Here is a 21,824-nt window from a genome sequence, read left to right as displayed (position 1 = left end):
AACATCTGCCATATGAGCAAAGGCTGAGAGAGCTGGGTCTGTTCAGCCTGGAGAAGAGGAGGCTGAGGGGGGACCTGATCAGCGTGTATAAATACCTCAAGGGAGGCAGTGAGGAGGAGGGGGCGGCCTCTTTTCAGTGGTGGCCAGCGATAGGACTAGAGGAAACGGCCACAACGGCCCCTGATGATCCTCGTAGCCCTGCGCTGGACTCTCTCCAGCAGCTCCACATCTCTCTTGTACTGGGGAGCCCAGAACTGGACGCAGTACTCCAAATGTGGCCTTGCCAAGGCTGAGTAGAGGGGGATGATCACCTCCCTCGACCTGCTGGAGACAGTCTTGTTAATGCACCCCAGGATCCCGTTGGCCTTCTTGGCCATCAGGGCACACTGCTGCCTCATGGTCATCTCGTCATCCACCATGATGTGCAGGTCCCTCGCCACGGGGCTCCTCTCCAGCAGGTCAGTCCCCAGCCTGTGCTGGTGTCCGGGGATATTCTTCCCAGGTGCAGAATCTTTCACATACTTCTGTGCATACTAAAATTTCCTCATTGCTCTTTTTCTCCTGAAATTCCTTACTGGAGATAACTACATTTGCCTTCTGGAAAGGAGACTAGAGTAGCATAAGTTTGAGGGAAAAAAAAAATTCCAAACCATTAACTTCAATGGTAAATTGGATGAAAAAGAAGAAATTGCAAATTTTGCACTAAAATTTGCCAGCACTTGGCTTCCTTTTAAATCCTGTCAAAGTTTCCTTCCTTCATCTGAAAAGGATGAAAGGTGAAAACATGTTATAGACAATCAAGCAAAGCAGTCTGTACTTACTAAAAAAAGTTTCTATAATATTCTCTGTTGGCAAAAGGGACATTCTAGGARGTTCTTTTATATTAATCTAACCATGAAACCCACTTTCAAATATATATTTAAGAAGATTCATCAATGTAGCTTAAGAAAGTCAAGGAAATTTGAATCAGCATTTCAAGATGTGAAATCCCAGAAAATAAATACCTTGAAGAAGAAACAAAAATAACTAGAGAACAGAGAATACAAAGAACACTAGCATGTAGTTAAGACTTAACAACATTCACTGCTTTTCCCTCATTCTTGTTYCCACATCCTTAATTATTTAATAACATTTAGCAATCAAAAAATTTCAGCATTTGCAAGTGCCTTTTCATGTTCTGAACTACCAGTTTTCTAGACAGTGGTGCTGTTCATTCTGTTTCAAGCTGCACCTGGATACCTAGACTTGACAGTACTACCTGATAGACTACCCTGCATAAAACAAATCCATCTTCAGCCATGTCAGTTATTAATAATAAGCAAAACATGGCTTGGATGTTACAAGYGATCTGTAATGGAATGCACAGGTCTGGAATCAAGCTCCTTGCTGGCCATTCCCAAGTCAATTTACAAAAAACAGACCCATTCTTCACACTATGGCCATGYAGAATGCTATAATCTCCGAGAGTTAAAAGGGAGATGAAAACACAAAGCGGAGTAAAATGCTAATTCCCAGTTTACTGCAAGAACATATTTTAAAAAAATCTACAAAAGAGCCCTTTCATCCAAACATTATACATCATATCATTGTAATTCAGTTCACAAAATAAGTTATGACAGATATTGAAAAAATGAAACAAAACATTAAGGTAAGCTGTTGGTAGCCATTATGATACATACTGAGTATTGACTCATATTGAAATGGGGCAGATCTCACAACTCCATTGGTTTCCAAATAGCTTTCCTTTGGGACTTCTCATTTATACACTTGTTTTCATAAAACAGTTTAAGCAGATAYTAGCTTTCTTGTGCCACAGTTTAGAATTTTCCCAAATTTTAACTAATGTTAACAGAATTTGTAATTATTTATTAGTGCCTTTAAAATGCAAGTCATTTGCATGTGCTCTGTTCTAGCAAATTAAAAAGAGTAATTGTTTATTGTGTTTAAAACCACCCAAGTCAGATCATTAAAACTTTCTGAAATGAGCAGAAACTCAGAAACTGTCAGATGAACCCATTTGTGGCTAAACATTTTACCACCATCCTTTAGGTGGGAGAGGACTGTGGTCCAAAGAAGATTCAGGCAAGTCAGGACACTATTTTCCTCTCAAAAGGAAGCATCATCTCTGCTACGTCCAAGGTCCCCATTCATGTTATCACTAACCTGGCAGGGCAGTGCACACAGAACCCTTGTACAGCAGGCCCAAACTGTGGCTCAGCATAAACACTAACAGCCACAGCAAATCCATACGTACATATAGTTTCATCTAGCAAAATGAGATATGAGGTACTTACGTGAGACACAAAGGTAACAGGCATTAAAAGAGGGCTCTCTCATACGTTACAAGCTGTACATTGATCTAATCATTTATGTGCAAGAACATTTTAAGGAGAKGTAACTGAATCAGGTTCTACTACTTCTAACATGTCAGGTTTTAGCACAATAGTAACAATCAGCATTGTGTCCTTCTCGATCCCTGTGTTCCTCCTTTGACTCACACTTGCACTTCTTGTGAACTGCTGGCTCTAGCAACAAAAGTAGTGGTTTGGTAGTGGTTTCTGTAGAAGTTGTGCTAAATATGAAATAAGCTTTTGTGAAAGGTTTTTTAATGATGTCAGCTGAAAGGAAAGGCTATGTAAAACAGAAAAAAAAAGTAAACAGGAATATTTAATGTTTTTTCTTTGTTATGTAGCAAGTGTTTGGCTTTATGGCTGCCCTCCAGTTAATTAAGTGGCAATTCACCCAGTGCAGGCTAGATGGACCCAGTGTCTCTGCTGAGACCATAGAAAGGCACAGTAAAGACAAAGCATCACGGATATAAAACTACCATAGAGAAACAAGTAAGAATTCTTTCCTTGTAAGAAATATTCACACGGCTTCATACAGAAGCAATAAATTCAAAGATGCAGTCTTAAGGAAGTAGATACAATGTCTGGATAAGGCTGAAGTCCTAAYTGCTTGTTATCTTTCAACTTTTGTATTATAATTCTGGCAAATTCTTCTCCTTGGCTATCTGAGGTATCGAGCAGTTGTCGGACTTTTGATGTCCTTGTAGGTTTGGTGCTTATAAGTTCATAGTCTTCTTTCATGAGTAAAAATCTTGATAGAAGAGCATCTAGTGACTGATTCAAACACGCTTCAGTCATCTGATCAATAATTTCTKCTCTTTTACTTTGGATCCATTGATGAGCTACATTAGGTTGCGTGGCTTCCAAAACAAAATCTGAAGCTGGGAAGGATTTAAAAACAATAATAATTAGTAATTAGCACTGTAACCATCTGTTAATAGTGATGTAAAAACAATAACAAACAAAAAACCAAGATGCTGAATATTTGTTTTTGGTGATAAATACCCAGCTTGGTAGTAAAAAGAAACAGTTAGTGATTTCAGTAAAAATTTCAGTAACTGGAAAGAGAAGTTTACTGAAAAGGTCCCTCTAAGTTCCTCTATAACCTTTTCAAGCAGAGGACTCATAMAGTGAAACAGTGCAAGATCCTCACCTTGCTAAGAGCCCCACACCACAGTGGAGACCTGCATCTGGTTCAAGTCTGTGTGGAAATACTCCTTTGGATGGATGAAAAATGATCTATTCTTTCTTGTGACATTTGTCATTTGTTTCTTCTAGTGTACTCTTCCTAAAAGCCCTTTTGAGGTGAGTGCCTTTCTGAATAAACACTCACAGTCCAGATAGTTTCCATATTCCCAAATGCCCAAAGCAATCTTAATTACTCTTAGTAATTATATGAATTAGAACCCAAAGACAATGTGTTCCACACACTTTATGTGAGTTTCTCACATCTCCTTTTCTTGTACTGGAGTTATACAGAAAAGGGAAGGGAATTTGTTTAATGGAACAAAGAATAGGCCACTTCATATAAAATAAAATTACTGATTCCATTTGACAAGTTTAAAGGATTAAAATTTAGGTCATGACAGACATCTAGAAATAGGAAGCATTCAAGATTGAATCACAGAATCCTTTAATTGTTGAAATTGGAACCAAACAGAGTAAGTTTACAGTGCTCTAAAGAAGGACTGTTAAATTTCATTACAGACATTTATTGAAAACTGTAAATTTCAGAAGAGGGATGATGTGGCAGATCTTTACCCATAAAATAAATAAATAAATAAATAGCTGAATAATTTAGCATCCACTCAAGTTTCTTTTTGTTTTCATTCTTTGAAAACACATTTTTAATGGGTATTTGATACACAGAAGAACTATCCAGTGATTCTCAACTAATACTGAAGACCATTAAAGATGAGACAAGTCCACAGATCCACAGAGTCCACAGACTGGAGGTAAGTGAGAGTTTAACCCATTTCTAGTGAACTTACTATCCCAATCTGCTGCACTGCARCTCTCCTAGAGCAGTAGGAGAAAGGGAAAATAATATTGGTGAATGGAATGAGAGAAAGGAGAACCAAAGCAGCAGTAATATGAAGCTGCTCAAAATAAAAAAGTTAGGAATTAGTGGTACATGTACTTAAGTCAAATAATGTATTCATTTTGCTCACTTTGGAAAATATTCAAGGACATAATTTTGTGCTCTCTTTATCTGAAGCRTGCTCTGTTTTCACTTTACAGGTGAGCAGCAGTTCTAGTTTCCATCTGACACAAGGACACATTCAATCATGGGGAACATACTGTGGGCCTGGGACCTGTATCAGGGTTTGTGGTACCTGAGGGCGTTGGGGATGAGCGCAGCAGGCATGGGGCAGAACTCGAAGCACCTGAAATACTCTTGTCAGACGAAGGAGAATAACTGTATGGATGCACGAGAAGTTTAGCACTCTGGGTAATAGAAATATTTTCATCCATGCTCTGATTGCTGAGTGAGTGAAGATCTCCTGAATTTCCATCTAAAAAGAAAGAGCTGTTACTACTTTCATGTTCAAATAAAATACGAGCATCAGAGCCCCTAAATAAATTCTCTTCAAACACAACACATTATTCCTTGCACTTAGATATTGAGTATATTTATGCCCACTGATTCCTATCAGATTTTGAGTGCTTGCTATTTTTTATGTTTTGTCTCATTTTAAAAGGGCAAACATAACTGGTAAATGTGAACTTTAAAAAGCTCTGCTCTACACAAAATTTTGTAGGGACTGGAAGACCAACAATGACTTCTCAAATCACTGGGAGAGGTAGCTAGGAGTCAGTGTGAAAGCCGACTAATTAATTTTGATCGATTTTGACAGTACAATGACGGTTAAAAGAAATACTAAGTGGAAGGAAAGAACACAAAGACCAACAGTGACATTCAGTGGGAGGCCAACAGAAGCTTTCACTAGGCTGTCAAGACAGCCTACGACTTCAAGGAAGCTTCACATGAACTTCTACAAAGAAAGGGGAAAAATATTACTATTAGATAGGAAGTTTAATAGTTTCTATTTTCAGGATCAGCTAGCATAAGAAGGCAAAGATGGGTATGAAGCAGCAAGAGGGATGACTCAGAGAAGGATGACAAATAGCCAGTCAGCCACAAATTACACGGCATAGGCCTAATTCTGTGTGCAGTCTTCATTACAGACTCTCATGGTACCACTTGTTCAAGAGTTTCAGAAAAACTGGGGGATCTGAGATGCAGACATAGGAAYTGAGATAAATCTGAGATAAATAACTGAGATCTAAAGACACCATGGAGAGAGGCAGCTCCATGCACAACTCAGGATTCACATATACATATCTAATGGGGGACCTGAAGGTAGATTCCTAGATGAGGATGTTGACCTGTGGAAGAATGGAATGTGRAAAAGAGGAACAGGAATAGGTAAAAGTGAAATAGTTACACCCTGACTATTAAAAAGCAGAATGGAAGTCCCAGYATAAGTCCCAATATAAGTCAGTGTGGCAGAAGATGACATATATTCCATGAATGAGAAAGGAGGAAGGAATGGCTCTGAGTAAAAAATCCCTTCAGGAAAGGATTTTAAAAGGTCCTCCCGGGATAGACTGTTACAGACCTCTAAACACGTAACATTAGAGACAGACCTACTGAGATTGTACCAGGAGGGAAGAATGGCCTTGACTAGCAACCGTAGCATAGAGAATAGGAACACACTAGTGGCATTGGCAGAGGTTATTCAGGAGGAATGGGCTGGCCTAGAAGACTGGAGAGATGGAAGTGGAAATTAGGTGGTACAAAATACGAGATCAAGATTTCTGCTTCAAGTTGGGGTTAATTATTTCGAATTGAGACAAAGGCAAAACAAACAAACTGGGTGTTCTGTAAGAAAGAATGCTTGTGAGAAAGAAAAATTAAAATTCCAAGATGTTTCAAGTAAAGATTTGTGACAAAATACCTCATAAAGCCTCTTCAATAACATGAAGCACAGAGGTCTGGAAGCCTTAGCTCACTCTAAGCTACAACACACACACAACAAACAAGATTTCAGGAGGCTGAAGAAGCCARTTTTACAAATGGGCTTCAGAACTGCCTGTTCTTTTTACCTGGCAAAAAAAGGACACCAAGGGATTGCCAAGGGCAGTCAAGCTTAAAGCCCCAAACCAAGCAGGTATAAACTGACTAGAAAATAGGAACGAGGCTGGAAGTTAAAAGTCAGTTTTTAATCCTGAAAAAACAAATTCCTGAAAAAGTTTCCTGATACTGTTAGAGGAAAGAAACCAACTCCACTAAAAACTATAGTCATTAACTTCTCCCCTGGTGCCATGCCAAACTCTCCTCTTGCCAAAAGCCACCTGGGAACAGATTTGCTTCTGGAGCAACTGCATCTAATTTTAGCAGAGCAAAAAGAACAGCATTTCTGCTTTCCCTCAGACACTTACCTGATGTAAATCCTGGTTAAGTAAGAAAAGAGTTTTTACTCCGAACTTCACTAGTCTGTAATCATGCTTCTGTTACATGAGTGCCTGCAATGCTAAAAGACTGGATCTGATGACCCAAGAAATACTTGGCAGACCTAGTGCTAAAGTTACTATTTAGACACCTATCTGTGTATCACCTAAGTATGATTATGAAGTTGCAGATGGAAATGGAGTTTCCTCTGCAGAACTAGCAGGGCAGAAGCAAGTCATAAAAGCAGAGATGCTGCCCCCGTCAGTACCTGTCAGCACTGTTTCACGACACACGGTAGGACTCTAGATTACATATGGACACACTCCACAATTGAAATATAAAACCTAATTTCCAAAAAGAACTTGCAGGTCATTCCAAACACACCCAGCAAAACATAAGAGCAGCAAATGAACTCACTAAAAACTGGTTTTGATTCAGAATTAGCATCTCCAAAATACTGCTCCCTAAAATGTCTGCAACAAAAATGCCACATTGGTGGCTGGTAGCCTGCAAAACTGGGACTTATGCAAATGACAAAGCTGAAAATATTTCTGGACTGAAGATTTGCCTAAGGTAAAAAATTTAAATGGTTAGAATGTTGCTAAAAGTCTGCAGATAAACAGCACAAGTGAGCTATTTGCTAGTAACCACAGGGACAAAGAGGTATCTCTTCTTCTGTTCTACCTGAAACAAATCACACTACATTTAAACAGTTAGAGCAGACAACAGTTCCAAGCTTTTGATTTTTACTATTTATTGTTTTACTATTGCAACTTGTATCTTACACTTGATTGGATTTATTGTTACCATCATGATTTTCCTATTTTCTTAGCAAAATTTTCAGGACAGACTATAGCCATGTCCGTATTTACAGTAGCCTGAATAATGATGACAGCACAGCTGGGTCCCAACAAAATAAATTAATTAAGCAACGTTATCTTCTGTGATCTCTCACAAAGAATTCAACAAAAGAATAAAGAACRGAAACTATACGAAGAATCTCATAAATTTTTTCTAGGCAGCACTGGTATGAAAACAAGATCTTCTTGTCAACTRTTTTGAAACTGAAAGGACTTAGCAGTGATTGTGGTAATTTCATCGTTTCTAAATGTGGTTAGAAATAAATCACAGATCAGTGCTGTGGCCAGAACTGCTCTCTTTCATTACTCACTGATGTATTTTGTACGTGGACAGAATCATGGCTTTTATTATCACTGCGAGCACCTTGTGACAGTTTAACAGATATTCTTCACAGTCCATTCAGTATATATACACACATGTATATGAACATATACATATATGTATATATGTACATATAGGTACACAGTATATATACATGCGATACAGTAGACTAGACTATATTGCATGTATATAAAAGAACTTCCAGCTCAGACTACATTGCATGTGTGTATATATACACACACGCTAAATATATGTGTGTGTATATCTATATCTATCTATATAATATCTATCTATCTATMTATATATACACATGCAATATAGTCTGATSAGCTGGAAGTCCTTTACAAATCACCAAAGCCTCCTCAATGACTTGAATCAGTACACTTACTTGCTGCCATTTACTAACTCAAATCTTTCAAATTTCTTATGATTTTTGTTTTCCCTGGAATTTCAGACTCCATTATTATCTTTCTAATATGTTAAGTACCTGCTCACAACACCCACATGTATTGTAACAGCAGCTGCAGTGACACAAAATGTTTCATTCATTTGAAATATATAATTCTACATTCTTTCAAAATGAAGAAGTTAAATACACATTTAGTTTCACACTGCATTGCTGTTCCATCTGGGTCCCACAGCATTTTGATCCTATGAAGTTGTGTATTTGGATCCCCTGGTGTCAGCAATACTTCAAAATTAAGTTTGTTTAGAAATTTTGCCAACTTTCACTCAACCTTTGAGACAAAAGGTAATAAGCTTTTCCAAAATTCTTATCTACTTATTAAAGCCTCTTTATGTATTGAAAGAGAAATGATCTAGAGGCTCTATTAGAAACTTCCAGTTTACTCAGCTGTTAGAGCTCCTCAGAACATTTAGACTTTTAATTTTCAGGAACACTTCACAAGCATAAACAAAGAGTCTGAAGGGGCAAGCAAACAGGATCACTGCACTCCTTACTCTGATTATGAAAACTGAGGCTGTGAAGCGTGGGGATTTACCAAATGACAGAAAAAGTCAAAACTAACATACACTACTTTTTTTTCAGTCAGAGTATTAAACTCACAGAAATGAAATGCACTTCTTTTCTGACATAAACAGGAATCCAACTATCTACTGTACAAACACAGTGGCAAAATGTGAGCATAATGTCACAACAGTAACTTAGTTTATATGAAGTCATGAATGTCTCTACCTGATGAGAGGATATTGTACTTGGGAACAGACTTGTATGTTGATACATCTGGAGAGATGCTCCGCAGAGGAAGTCCATCATATTGTATGGAAGTAGAATGCATTTCCTGAAATTAATCCAGTCATATAATCATGATGTATGTTAAATTGCAGTGATTTACAAAATATCTTCCCATCACTGTCTTTTTCCTAGAGTTTTAGTGCTGAATGGATAGGAAAACTAAAATACAGTAAGACAGGAAAATAGCTACACRTAATCCTAACACCTGTGTTTTTCCAAAGCTGGCAACCATTTTCTGTGTAATAGTATTAGTAAGAATTAGCAGAAGCAGCTTTAAGAATCAAAATTTAAAAATAAATCTAGATGATCCTATATAAGCAAGSCACAGGAAGGGGGAAGGAAGCAGAGGACAACCTCCTGCAATGCCCATTGCAGACACTGTGTGCTGCACTCCTCTTGGAAGGGATACTTTCTCACACTTTAAGAATATATTGAATATGGCCTTCTTACTCCTTTTTGCCCGCCTTTTCCTATTTCCATCTATATGGTTATGCATACGTTGTAGACTGACTCAACCAATACACTTTATACCTTTCCTGACTGCATAAGGAGATAAACTGCAGAGCAATTCCCCCTTACTAAATGAACCTCCTCTGCTGCCTTTCAAAGCTCTTAAGATCTTTAATGATGCTGAGATATCAAGGAAGGACCATATGCAACATATAAAACAATTACCTCTTGTGGATTAGGATGCAGGGGTATATTTAGAGATGTCTGATCTGCATGTGTTTTCTTTCCACTCTTGTGGATACACCGTGATTCATACAGTGCCTGAAAGAGACACTTGCATCAACTTGTGGCTACAAGGCAAGATGACAGGTGTGCACAAGCACATGCTTAGATACAAGATTGGCCTAAATATGTGGCATAAAGAACAGATGAAATAACTTCTGTTTACGATAGGACATGTCACCAACTCCTTTTCTATTATTGTAACAAAAGCTCCTTACCTTTGATCTCTTTAGTAGAATTACTGCTTCCAGCATAGCTATTTCATCAAATGTTCTTAGGACTGGTTCAAGGTCTATCAAACATTCTAAATAAAGAAAGAATAATTTGCTGAATGATTGAAAGTAGATAGTAAGCTTTCATGTTGCTAAAGCTTTGTAACATTTCAAAATATGCTTTCTTAAATTCACCAGTGATTTTCTCTACTGATACACATCGAAGTACCTATGCTGCTAAACAGAAGATTTTGCTCTCMATGTTCAAAATGCAATAGTTTTTACAGAACAAAACAAAGCCCCATCCTGTTAAGAAGCCTTGGGTACCCCAATATCAGAAGACATCCAGGACTGTGCTAGACTGCAAGTCTGGCATTCCTGCAATGGACTGATGGCTCTGCAGACCCAACAAGGCYGATTTGCTAACTGGGACAAAAAAAGCACAAGACCTCAGACAAGCCTTTGTGTGCCTTCTCCAGAAGAGGGATTCTAAAGAAAAATAMAGCAGCAAAGAATCCACACAACAAAATCCAGAACAGATGCTRTTAGGCAGGGCTAGAAAAGACAGTGATAGTGAAGGTGACATCACCTCCAGTGCATTCAATCCTCATACTCACCAAGAGCAGTATGCAGAGGAACTGAGACCTCTATTTACACAGGGAGGCATGTGATAATTCAGTAAGGAAGCAGCAAGCTGCAAGCATTCTCCCTTTCTCTCCTAAAGGTTTGCAGAACTAGTATTTCAATCCTGAGATGACTTATTGTAGAAATACCTCTTTGAAACTGCACTCAACAATAAGAAAACCTCAAAAAGGCCAAGAGAATATCAGAACTTCTACCCCTCCCCTATGAGCATCAGTGATCCTGCAAAGCACATTTGCAGTAATGACTATATAATTCTAGTAACTWGCTTTTATTATTTACTCTAATTTTAGCATAGTTTTCCCAAAGGACATTTTTTCACTGGCATTCCTCAAGACACGTGGGATTCTTGTTTTCTTGCACCGGGTAAAAAAGGGCTTGTAGGTTTGGCAGTCCATGTCTAATACTGAAGTACAAGCATTGTTAATTTTTATTGGTTACTATCAAGTTATAAATATAAGTTCAAGGGTGTAGTCATCAAAGAATGCAGAGGTGTGCAAAAATAGAGACAAAGTCATCTTTGTCCCTTCTTTAATGAAAGGAAGAGATGAATTATCTAAACTTTCCTATTTAAAGTTTAAGAAAAAGAAAGTTAGGGTATTTTACTTACTAACGTGCTTTAGTAATTGCAAAATTTCCCATTCAGTGAGCTTTAGTTCCCTTAATTTTGCAACAATTTCTGTATGAACTTAAAAACCTAGCTCAACTTCCTCATCTTTTTATGAGAGTAAAGTAGAAAAGAGGAAAAAAGGAAAAAGAAAAAGGAAGGGAAGAGCAATTCATGTTCCAATCCAACAAACATACACAGAAATCAAGAGAGCTCACACCCTACCACATACTCCAGGCCATTACCCTTCAGTGTGACCACAGCCTTTCATGCTGCTTTGAATATTTCTTGTTTGTTTGTTTTTGTTACCAACACAGGAAATCTAGAACGCCCAAGGAAATATTGTGACGTGTTCATTGTTTTTGATTTTGGCAAATATTCTCAATAGACAGCACTTTCTTGCTTGGAGAAAAAAAAAAAAMCACTAAATAAAATGAACCAGACTCACTGCAAAATAACACTATATTTCAAGATTTTCTTCAATGTAAAAATAAAAACGTATGGCAAAAAAAGGCATGTGATTAAACCAAACCCCAAGATGCTGCATGCGTTTAGATGTGACCCTTCCTCTGCATAACTGCCCCAAACCCTGTGACTATGAGCATTTCTTTCYAAGATACTTGAATAGCAATTTTCTAACACTTTCCAACTTAAAAAGKTAAGCTTATAATGCTTTTAAAAGTAAAAATATACTTTCTTCTCATCAAATATATCTGCCTTTTTTAATGCTACAGATATAGGTTAAAATGTTTCATTTGTATGAGGAATTCCATCTTCAACCTAAGCAGTGAGAAATCCTTACGATTCTTTAATCCAGACCTCATTTTACTGCTCTAAATTTGAATGCTTTTAATAACTTTCCTATTTTACTTTTTCCTTTTCCAACGTAACCCAGTTTTCCCTACATAATTACGATCATAATCTCTAAAAGAGAGAGAGGGTGTTCTTAAAGTACATTCAAATTAAACAAGCACAGCTAGACCGTTACCTGCACCACTGTAAGATTCACAGCTTTGGCATACCCGACAACACTAACACGAAAACCAGCAAATTTTGCACTTGAAGACTGGCAATTACTTTCTGCAGTGTGAGTGGCTCTACCTTTACCCAACAGCCAAACAGGAGCCGCAAGTCACCACAAAAATAACAAGCTGCTCACGCTTTCCAATGAAAACTGAAAAGCACACAAGAAAGTTTTGGGGATTATGGGCTCAACCACAGATCCTGCTCATTCCCAGAGGTAGAACAATCAAAGAATCAGAAATTCAGAACATTCTAGATTAAGTATCAGCAAAAAAGATTTATACCAACATCAAGCAAATGCAAGGTGAAGCCACTACAGCTCATCTGATGAGCAATAATTTGCTGACGTGTTCACCAGATTGCTCATAAATCTCAGTGTTCACCCTACGCTTCACTTTTTTCATTTAGAACCATATCTGCCCTTCAAAAATAAACAAAATGTGCAGTCCAAGTAGTTAAATAAACCATGCTACTTTTCCACAGGAAATTACAGAGATGGCAAACGCAAAAGGCTCCGGCTAACAAGTTAGTTTTATTGCATGCATGTAGTTCCATTCATAAATGTCTGTTTATAGACATGATGGAAGGAGACAAACAACTTAACACATCATGTTTACTCACGAGCGTCCTGATGTAACTTCTGATGTCTTTACCATTTCCCTTTTGCAACTGTCACAGTGCTCTCTAAACACTGCATTAGCCAGAAATCTGGCAACTTAAAAATATATTTTTTTTATTACACAAAGTACACTCACTTAAGAATGATGGTCTCTCATCTGGGTTGTGAGCCCATCCACTTGCTATCAACCTTGTGACGAGGGCTCGGTGAGGAATGTCCATCGATAAACTTTCTTCACTTAAATCTAGCCGCTGTCCTTGTGACACACTATACATTATCTGCAAGGGGTTTATAACTTCTGTCAAAATAGATATAGTGCGTTCATTAGAAATATATGCAATAAAAATCATTTACTACAGGAGTAATAATTTAGATTGCAAGCACAGTATTTATAGTTCACCAAAAGAAAGCAGTGTTTCTCTTTACAAAAAAATGTATTTTGAATTTATCAAACAATATGGCACTTCAAAATTRGAGAATTTGAGAAATAACTCCACTTTTGTTCAATAGACTTAGAAGGTGCATGATTGCAAAGCAATTCCTGCAATGWAGTTCTTAGGTGCCAAAGTGTCAGTATTGGTTTTATGTATGGCTAAAAAAAATAAATTAAAAGACATGTTCTTACCTTCAAAAGGCTGTTTCCTTGACATCACTTCCCACATAATAATTGCATAGCTGTTTAAAGCACAAAAAGTGCAAAATATATTATTTTAAATTGCAACATGATAAAGCAATGTGCTCAACTTTACACTGTACTAAAACAATCCACTRAAAGGATCCTGCAAGTTACACACTGCACTGCCTACAGCTGGCCACAATGATGGCCCAAAGGTACGAGAGCCAGCAGAGCATTCCTAGGGACCTGGTCAGGATTTTAAGCACAGAAAACTTACATGGAGCAAAGTGCACCTTCCAGTACTGCTCCCRCTCTGCTCTACTGCATGCGGTGAATTACATATAGAGTGGAATAAAAAAAATGTAGTTTTATCAGTAGATAAAGTAGATGTCACTTCACGTGAAGCATTCACTTTAGGAAAGAAACTCTTGGAAGGAGCACCCAGACCTAGAGCTGACTGAAGGCACCTCTGCTCATACCCAAAATAGAGACAAATTTTCCTTTCCTGTCAGCTGCAATAGGAAGCCGCTCAGTGGATCCCTCTCTTCCACCTCCAGGAGACCAATTGCACTCTTCAGTTATCATGATATATTAATCAAAAGGTATCTTTAGAAGGGTTTTATATGCCAATTTTGTATAGAGGTTATATTTAATTGTCTCAAAGCTTTGTATAATTTAACAAGTACCAGCTAGTGAGGGAAAAAAAAAAAATTAACTCACACTTAAAATCAATCATTTAATTACGCCTTCCTAACCACTTATTCAGTTCTCAGTGATTTGTGTTATAAAATTAATCCTTGTTAGAAAGACTGTTTTTCRTGTAGTCCTGACAAGTTCAAGAAGAAAGATTTGTCAGGGCAAATTGTTATTTTTACAAGTGCTAATATTGTGCTTTTTTAAAAAAAAAATTTTTTCCTTAAGAAATATCCTAACCCACAAAGTAGTTATAATAGTTCAACAATATTTATTTTTTACTTGCTGCAAACAGTTAATTGGCCATCCAGCCTTTCATTCAGTTTGAAATCTCCCTATACTTAAACACGACTCTCTCGATCCTACAACACAGCTGCAAATCACCTCCCTTTACCTTATTCACRTTCTCCTTTTATTATTTCTTCCTCATTAACAGCTCTCTGCTTTAAGCACTAATTTTTCTACACGACTTTCCTGGTGATCTTTTCCTTCACTGTCTCTCTACATTCCCTTGCCTTTCTGAGCAGGCATTATCTCCTTACACCGTTTTCTTAATTCCTTTTCTCTCTTTTCAAATAATCTCTTTCCTTCCTGATTCAACCATTTATTACATTCCTTCTATTCATCTTTGTTCACTCCTTTCCATTCAGTTCTTATTCCTCTGCCCACAACTTTTTTCTAACCAACCTTTTCTCTTTCCCATCTCTGCATGGAGTATTCATTAACACACCAGCCATACTTCAAATCCTCTAAAATCAAGAGCCAGAAGAGATGATTTCTAAGACATCACACTTTATGGACTTACCATCAGCCCTTTTCAATGCTATCACAGACCACATTTCTCCTTAAAATGTGAGGAGAGCAGATATATTCACCTCCTTATTCTTCAGAAAGGAATGTCAAAGAGCTTTGTGTGCTCCTTAAGAGATAATTAAAAGACTTAATGCATCAGTCACTAAGTTCCTTGGAGACTGGCTCATACCTCCCTAAAATACAATCCTGTCAAACTTGGCTGGATCTAAAGGTGGTGGAGCGCAACAGAGAGAGGCTTCATCACAGTGATATTCCTCTTCTAGGCTGCTAATTCCCCAATTCCCCACAACAGCTCCCTCCAGGATTTTTCAGATCATCTGGGCTCTCAGAATCTCTTCAAATGAGCTGATCATTCCTGTAACATCACCGATTTAATAGAGGTGGCCACTATTCCACTACTTCCAGATACTGCTCAGCAGAGCTGAAGGAAGCAGATCTATCCAAACTTTTGTAAAGTTATTCCTTTAGTAGGTATCTCTCTATACTTCCCCCACCACCATTACCTGCTTTTTTTTCCTCTTCCTTCCAAAAATATTTTTCTTCTTTCCCACAACTGTATGTTGCAAATTATGTTGTTGATGTACATTAATTAGAAGGGTATGTAAATAGAAATAAAGTTTTCCCTCCCTACATTGTCACTGGAGAGGAACAGAAGGTACCTGTAGATGTCATGTTTCACACTGGCCCGCGTTTTCTGGCTGGGGGTGTAATCCTCGGGCGGCATGTAGATAATTGTCCCTCCTTCGGGCAGGGATGTTTCACTCCGGGACTGTGACATAGACACCACACGCCACTTTGACAGGCCAAAATCTGCAATCTGCAAAAGAGAAAACTGTTATTCAAGAAGAAGAACTGGGCTTATCCATTTTTTGTTGCTGTTTGTTTTGTCTGTTTTTTAATTCTGGAAAAAAAACAACTGAAATAACTACTAGCTTAAGGACCTTAGCCTGACATGTGTAAGTATGCCACTGTCTTAGCAACAGAAACAGTATCTAAAATTCAGAAAATATTCTCAATTCATTCTTTATTTATTGCTACCGTGCCCTAGCTTCTTGATCTTTTACGGAAAGATTTCACTGGAGAATTTACTGYGAGTTTCCACCCTGTCCGAAGAACTGTTCTAAAAAAATCACTTTAWTTCACTAAAAACAAGTAAACAGAAAGCTACTGTGCATCTCCAGTGCTCCTGTTTATGAGGAAAACACAAATTTAATATAAATCAAAACAGCCCTACATATCTGAGCTTGCAGATGTCCTGAGACAGCTGCTCTTACAGATTCAGGGTAGGGCAGTCCATYTTATCCCCCAAACCTATTGAATATTTATCCAGAATTAGTTGAGTTGTTATTCTGGAACTCTGGCCTGTTAGAAGWCACCAAGCATTTTGCTCACCATGAGCTCTGCAGCCTTCCCAAAGCTCTCTCTTTGTCATTTCCTACATGACCTACTGCACATCCCATAAAGAATTAACCTTGCTCTCCATTCCCAGACATCAAGAAGCCAGGGAGCAGAGCGACACACTAGGCTGAAGGCAGGGAAAAGGAGCTGGAAGAATAAACCAGCGCTCTGAGCTGTGAGGAGTTCAGCATCTCAGGGAAAAAAAAGATTTATCTGAACAAAATGATTTTGATCAAAGCTGCCTGTCGGAGCGCTGCCACATTTAGGATGATAGATATAAACCTGAAGAGCGTGCAACAAAATCTATAGTAACAAACAAACTTTAATCTTTATAACTCAGCTTCATCAGGGTAACTTCCTCCCTGCRGCTGTTCAGGTATCCTCAGCAGATCTGGTACACTCAGGATCGCTCTAAAATGTTATTAATATGCACATATGATAACCTTCTTTATATGTTCTGTCAGCTGTACTAATTTAGAGAACCTTGCTTCACTCCCACAGAAAAACTTAAAAACTGGCTTCCAGAGACTTTCAGGAACTAAGAAAATATTTTCTAACAGTGAGGGYGACAGAGCCCTGGAACAGGCTGCCCAGGGAGGTTGTGGAGTCTCCTTCTCTGGATATCATTAAAACTTGCTTGGATGCAGCCCTGGCCATGTGCTCTAAGTGACCCTGCGTGAGCAGGGGGGTTGGACTAGATGACCTCTGAGGTCCCTTCCAACCTTAAGCATTCTATGATTCTGTGATTCATGTGCAGAATTCATTAGGATAGGAAATTGGAATTTCCTTTTCATTAGGAAATTCCATTAAACAGAGTTAGATAATTCCCTTCTTTGTTCTGGCAGAGCTGCTGTTCATGCACGATCAGGCAGGTACTGGATAGCACCTGTGCTAACAGGGATTGGAAAAAAAACATGCATTAAGAAAATAAGGACCTGGAGCAGTTGCCCCATCAGGTTTATCAGGAAGCTCCAGAGATGGCGATACCAGCAGAGGGAGGAGGGACCTGCTGAGGGTGTGAGTGCAGAGGAAGCTGCGTAAGCTGCTCTGCTGACAAGAAAAACCTCTCTGGAGCTGAGGCCTCCGAGTAGCTGTTACCAGGAAAGCAGTATAGGACAYGTGCTCTGAGGACTTGCAGACCAGCCCACACGGTGTCAGCTGAAATGTCACCCACTGAAGCACAAGCCAAATGTCCCTCATGTCACAGATGTAAAAGCAACAGAAGCTTCAAACTGAAATTACGGAATTTTATCTCTGTTACTTTTAATCTCTTGTTCATATTAGGGCAGTGAGAGCATAAAAGGCAAATTTAAGCTTTTAAAATAACATTGTTTCTCCATGCATATTTGCTTGCTCTAAGAGAATTTACACTGGATGTTCAAATTTCAGTTGGGTTTTACATATTCCTATACCACACACACTAACAGCATATGCACATATGGCTTGGTAAGTATCAAATGGCCTTCACTTTAGAACTTGGTACCACTGTCCTCCATGTCAAATTTGACAGGCAGAAACACTGTCTCKTTTCTACTCAGGAAGGGATTCCTGGGAGGGGTGAGTAGGGAAGTGTCACTACTAGTGAGGATCAGACAGCACAAAACCCCAAATTCTGGATACTTGGTCCTTTTAGATAGATTGAATCCACACTTGAGCAGGACAGACATTTTTAAAGAAACTGGAAAGTTCTGTCTGCAAGGATAAACCAAAAAGCCTGGCATATAATTAAGTCCCCTCCACATGTCCTTCCTGCTCCTCCTCTGCAATAGTTAAGCACTTTTGGCTCACTTCGGACGCTGAAGAACAGAATAATTAAATAGCTCTACCTTAACATGAAACTCGTCATCCAGTAAAATATTCTGGGTCTTCAAGTCGTGGTGCAGCAACGGAGGATTCATGTTGTGCAAATAGTTTACTCCCAAAGCAATTTCATACAGGAATCGGAATCTCAGGCACCAGAGAATGTCGGGATATACATCCTTCTAGCAAAATTAAATCACAGAACCAAGACATTATTTTCTGTTTTCACCTATCAACTTAATATAAACTGTTAAAATAAGAAGAAAAGGAGTTGCACAACCAGTTATCTATTAAAGTACACCTGTCAGCTCCTTAAAAAGCATAACTGAGAATTGGGACATATAACTCCCACAGAAAGTTTGTGAGCCATATTATAGGTACTATTCAAAGGAAAGCAAAAATCATATAATCAGTTGACACTGGGAGGAAGAGGGAGGAGGGGAACAGGACGCTGTTACACACATGCTACGCCAAAATCCTGCTATATGTGACTGTACAGGCAGAACTCAACTCTAATTATTGAGTTTATTTCCATGTCTTTTCTAGCTATTGCAAAACTAACAAAAAAAAAAAAAAAAAAAAAAAAAAATACCTTTGAAAACATAAGAACACCAATAAAATGCAGGAATTTTATATATTAAATATTGAAGTTGACAGTAATGACATTGAAAGCTATACAGCTGAGTTCTCTAAGGCATGAGGCACTGATTAAAGGTAGAGAAGAGGTGCAGAGCCATGGAGACAACTGCATCTAGCTTTAACCTAGAACACGGGATGCTCCGATCAAACCACGAGAAGTAACTGAGAACTCAGCACAAGCTGACACCCTCCTGAAGACCCAACAGAAATGCCCATATCTGCCTAGATTTGCAAATATAGAGCCAAATAGTCTATTTTTTTTTAAAAAAAGTCAACAAACAAGTGGAAACAAATACATCTTTTTGTGATGTTTATATGGCTGATATTTCTGAAACACAGACTGAAGTGAGTATMAGTATTTCAGTTTTGAACTGGAGAAAAACATATTTTTAAAGTGATTATTTATACAATAATTCATTAATACAATAATCTTTAAGCCAGTTTGGAGCAGAAAGTTATACAAAAGTGTATAATAAAACTAAAGTCTGCTGACTTCAATTGCCTCTTTGGAGAACAGAAATTCTAAGCAATGAAAACCCAGGGTTACTGTCCTTTAATTTGAAGAATTGCTAAGTTTTACTCTATTCCTTTAAGGATGGAAATCAGTCTATTTGAGCCAACCAGGGACKGTATTTAAGAGCTTTAAGTAAACTTACCCCATGTAAAAGCTGGTTTAATGATCCATTTGTCATATACTCTGTTACTATGCCCAGAAATTCAGGCTCATTGCAAATTCCTAGAATGGGCAGGATGTATCTAAACCTGGCTTTGTGCAGAATCTCTGCTTCTTTCAGAAGGTGCTTTCTATCACTTAAAGAAAAAGAAAAGGAGGGATTACTGAACTAACACTAGAAAATTCAAAGCAAATGCAAGTTTCATCAAATTTGCTTTCTCTAATAATATTGGTGCATGCAGTATGACGGTCCTTCACARTTTATCTCCTACTACACTAGTTCTATAGCACGATACTTGAACACAAATTGGGATCTGCACAAGCAGGCACGCGCCAGCGTCTTCAGTTTCGTTGTACTGCACAACTGCCTCATCCCCGCACTGCATTTCACCCACGTTTCAAGCGAAAAAGGACACAACCAGAACTCCCAACTTTCACCATCCTGTGTAACCATAATGACAGCAATATCTAACTATATTTATCCCTTTTACTGCCCATCTTCAAACATTGAGTTTTCATGGACTGTTTGTCTACTACAAAAGGGAGATTTTAATACTTATGTTCTCCAGTCATTTTAGCTCAGTAGACACTGAGCTAAACAATATACTAAAATAAGTTATAGGAATACAATTTCAGTTTCTGAGGGAAAAGGAATGATGAAGCATGCTTTCTTATCACGTAAATAACCCTCTCAGACTGGGCCTCACCTGATTACACAGAGAGCCTACAGAAGCTGTCCYGACACCCGAGTTTGGCGGTGTACATGTTCTTTGCTAAGGCCAAGCCTCCTCATAAATGTGAGCCTGATGCCACCTTTCACAGGTGTAAATAAACCTAGCAGCACATAAGCAGCTGAAATGTTATTTAAGATTGAGTAATAGCAAAACTGTATTTCTAAGAATAATGAAGCCATTTTTTGGCATGTTTTGTATCTCAAAAGTTCTTGAACATACTGGTTATTAATAGTGAGGATACTTGAAGTAAGAAAGATAATTCTGCGAAAAGGACTTGGATTTTACATCACTGGAGACTGGAATGGGGATGCCCAACTACTGGAGCATTAGAGCACATCCAGGACGAGCCGTTTGGATGCACATGGGCTATCCGTGCACGTGTATTTGCTCAGCACAGTCCCGTACTGTCACGGCCCTATGGCTCCGAGGCGAGGGCTGGGCTGTGAGGATGGCTGCATCCTCAGGAGTCCCAGTGCGCCTGGAGCTGCCACTGCAGAGCCAGCCCTCGCCATCCAAACAAAAGAACTAAACCTAGGGAACTAAATCTTACTGCTTTTTTGATGGAAAAAAATATTACAGGTAAGCMAAATTGTTGCTCCTTGAGCAGGTGGGAAGTGGAAAGCAACGTATCTTCATCATAGGAAAAAAGACTAGGCTCCTGTTACACAAAACTCTAGAAAACGCTCAGAGCCGAGCGGCAGGCCTCAAGAAGAGCCCAGGGCGCGACTCGCTACTTCCACGAACGCCGCGGCCAGGGAAAGCAGGGCTTTTCCCGGGCTCCGCGGCAGCTCCGCGCTGCTCGCTGCCGTCAGGGCAGGCGCGTTGCGACACCCGAGCTTTGCAGGGCGCCGGGCGCCCCTTTCCCGGCCCCGCGCAGGCCCCGCGCAGCCCCGCGGGCCGGAGCTGCCGCCCGCGCCCGCTTCCCCTGTGCGCGCGGGCGGCCGCAGCGCGGAGCGGCCTCCCGGCGGCGCCGCCTCGGGCTCTGCCTTTCCTACAGCTCCGGGTCACCCTCGCGGCGCCTCGGGGCTCCGCGGCCCCGGCCCGGCCCGGCCGTTACCTCTCCAGCAGCGGCCCCTGGAGGCACTTGAGGGCCACGGGGACGCGCCAGTCGGCGTGGCGCGCGGCCGACACGGTGCCGTAGGCGCCGCGGCTCAGGAAGCGCAGGTCGGGCAGCTTGTTGGAGGGGATGGCGGCCAGGGCGCTGCTGAGCGCGCCCTCCCGCCCGCCGCTCATGGTCGCGGCCGGGGCCTCGCTGCGCGGCGCGGCCCGAGCGCCCCGGCCCGGCCCCGCAGCGGGGCGCGGCGCGGCGCCGCCTCTCCCCGCCCCGGCCCCGGCGCCTCCCGCCTGCCCGCTGACTCACTTCCCGGTACCGCCAGGATCTG

General features: G+C 39.7%; 1 protein-coding gene across 2 annotated transcripts; it reads right to left on the bottom strand.

Annotated features, from left to right (window-relative positions):
* Positions 1–1,736: 1,736 nt before the first annotated feature.
* RIPK2 (receptor interacting serine/threonine kinase 2) lies at positions 1,737–21,821 on the bottom strand. Of its 2 annotated transcripts, none has more exons than XM_026054548.1 (11): positions 21,803–21,821; positions 19,692–19,845; positions 18,423–18,578; positions 15,858–16,015; positions 13,702–13,751; positions 13,213–13,374; positions 10,192–10,277; positions 9,917–10,012; positions 9,182–9,287; positions 4,685–4,864; positions 1,737–3,229 (listed from the first exon to the last, which is right to left on the bottom strand). In XM_026054548.1, exons 2-11 carry the CDS (start codon positions 19,725–19,727, stop codon positions 2,898–2,900), a joined length of 1,362 nt encoding a protein of 453 aa, XP_025910333.1. In that variant the 5' UTR covers positions 19,728–19,845; positions 21,803–21,821; the 3' UTR covers positions 1,737–2,897. The 2 variants fall into 2 exon arrangements, with proteins under 2 accessions (XP_025910333.1, XP_025910332.1); XM_026054547.1 differs by lacking the exon at positions 21,803–21,821 and adding an exon at positions 21,500–21,675.
* Positions 21,822–21,824: the final 3 nt, after the last annotated feature.

This window comes from Nothoprocta perdicaria, unplaced genomic scaffold (genome assembly GCF_003342845.1).
Source record: "Nothoprocta perdicaria isolate Ctin4 unplaced genomic scaffold, notPer1 scaffold_122, whole genome shotgun sequence".
Lineage (NCBI taxonomy): Eukaryota > Metazoa > Chordata > Aves > Tinamiformes > Tinamidae > Nothoprocta > Nothoprocta perdicaria.
The sequence above is the reverse complement of the archived record's forward strand: the minus strand, read 5'-3'. Positions and strand labels throughout refer to the sequence as shown.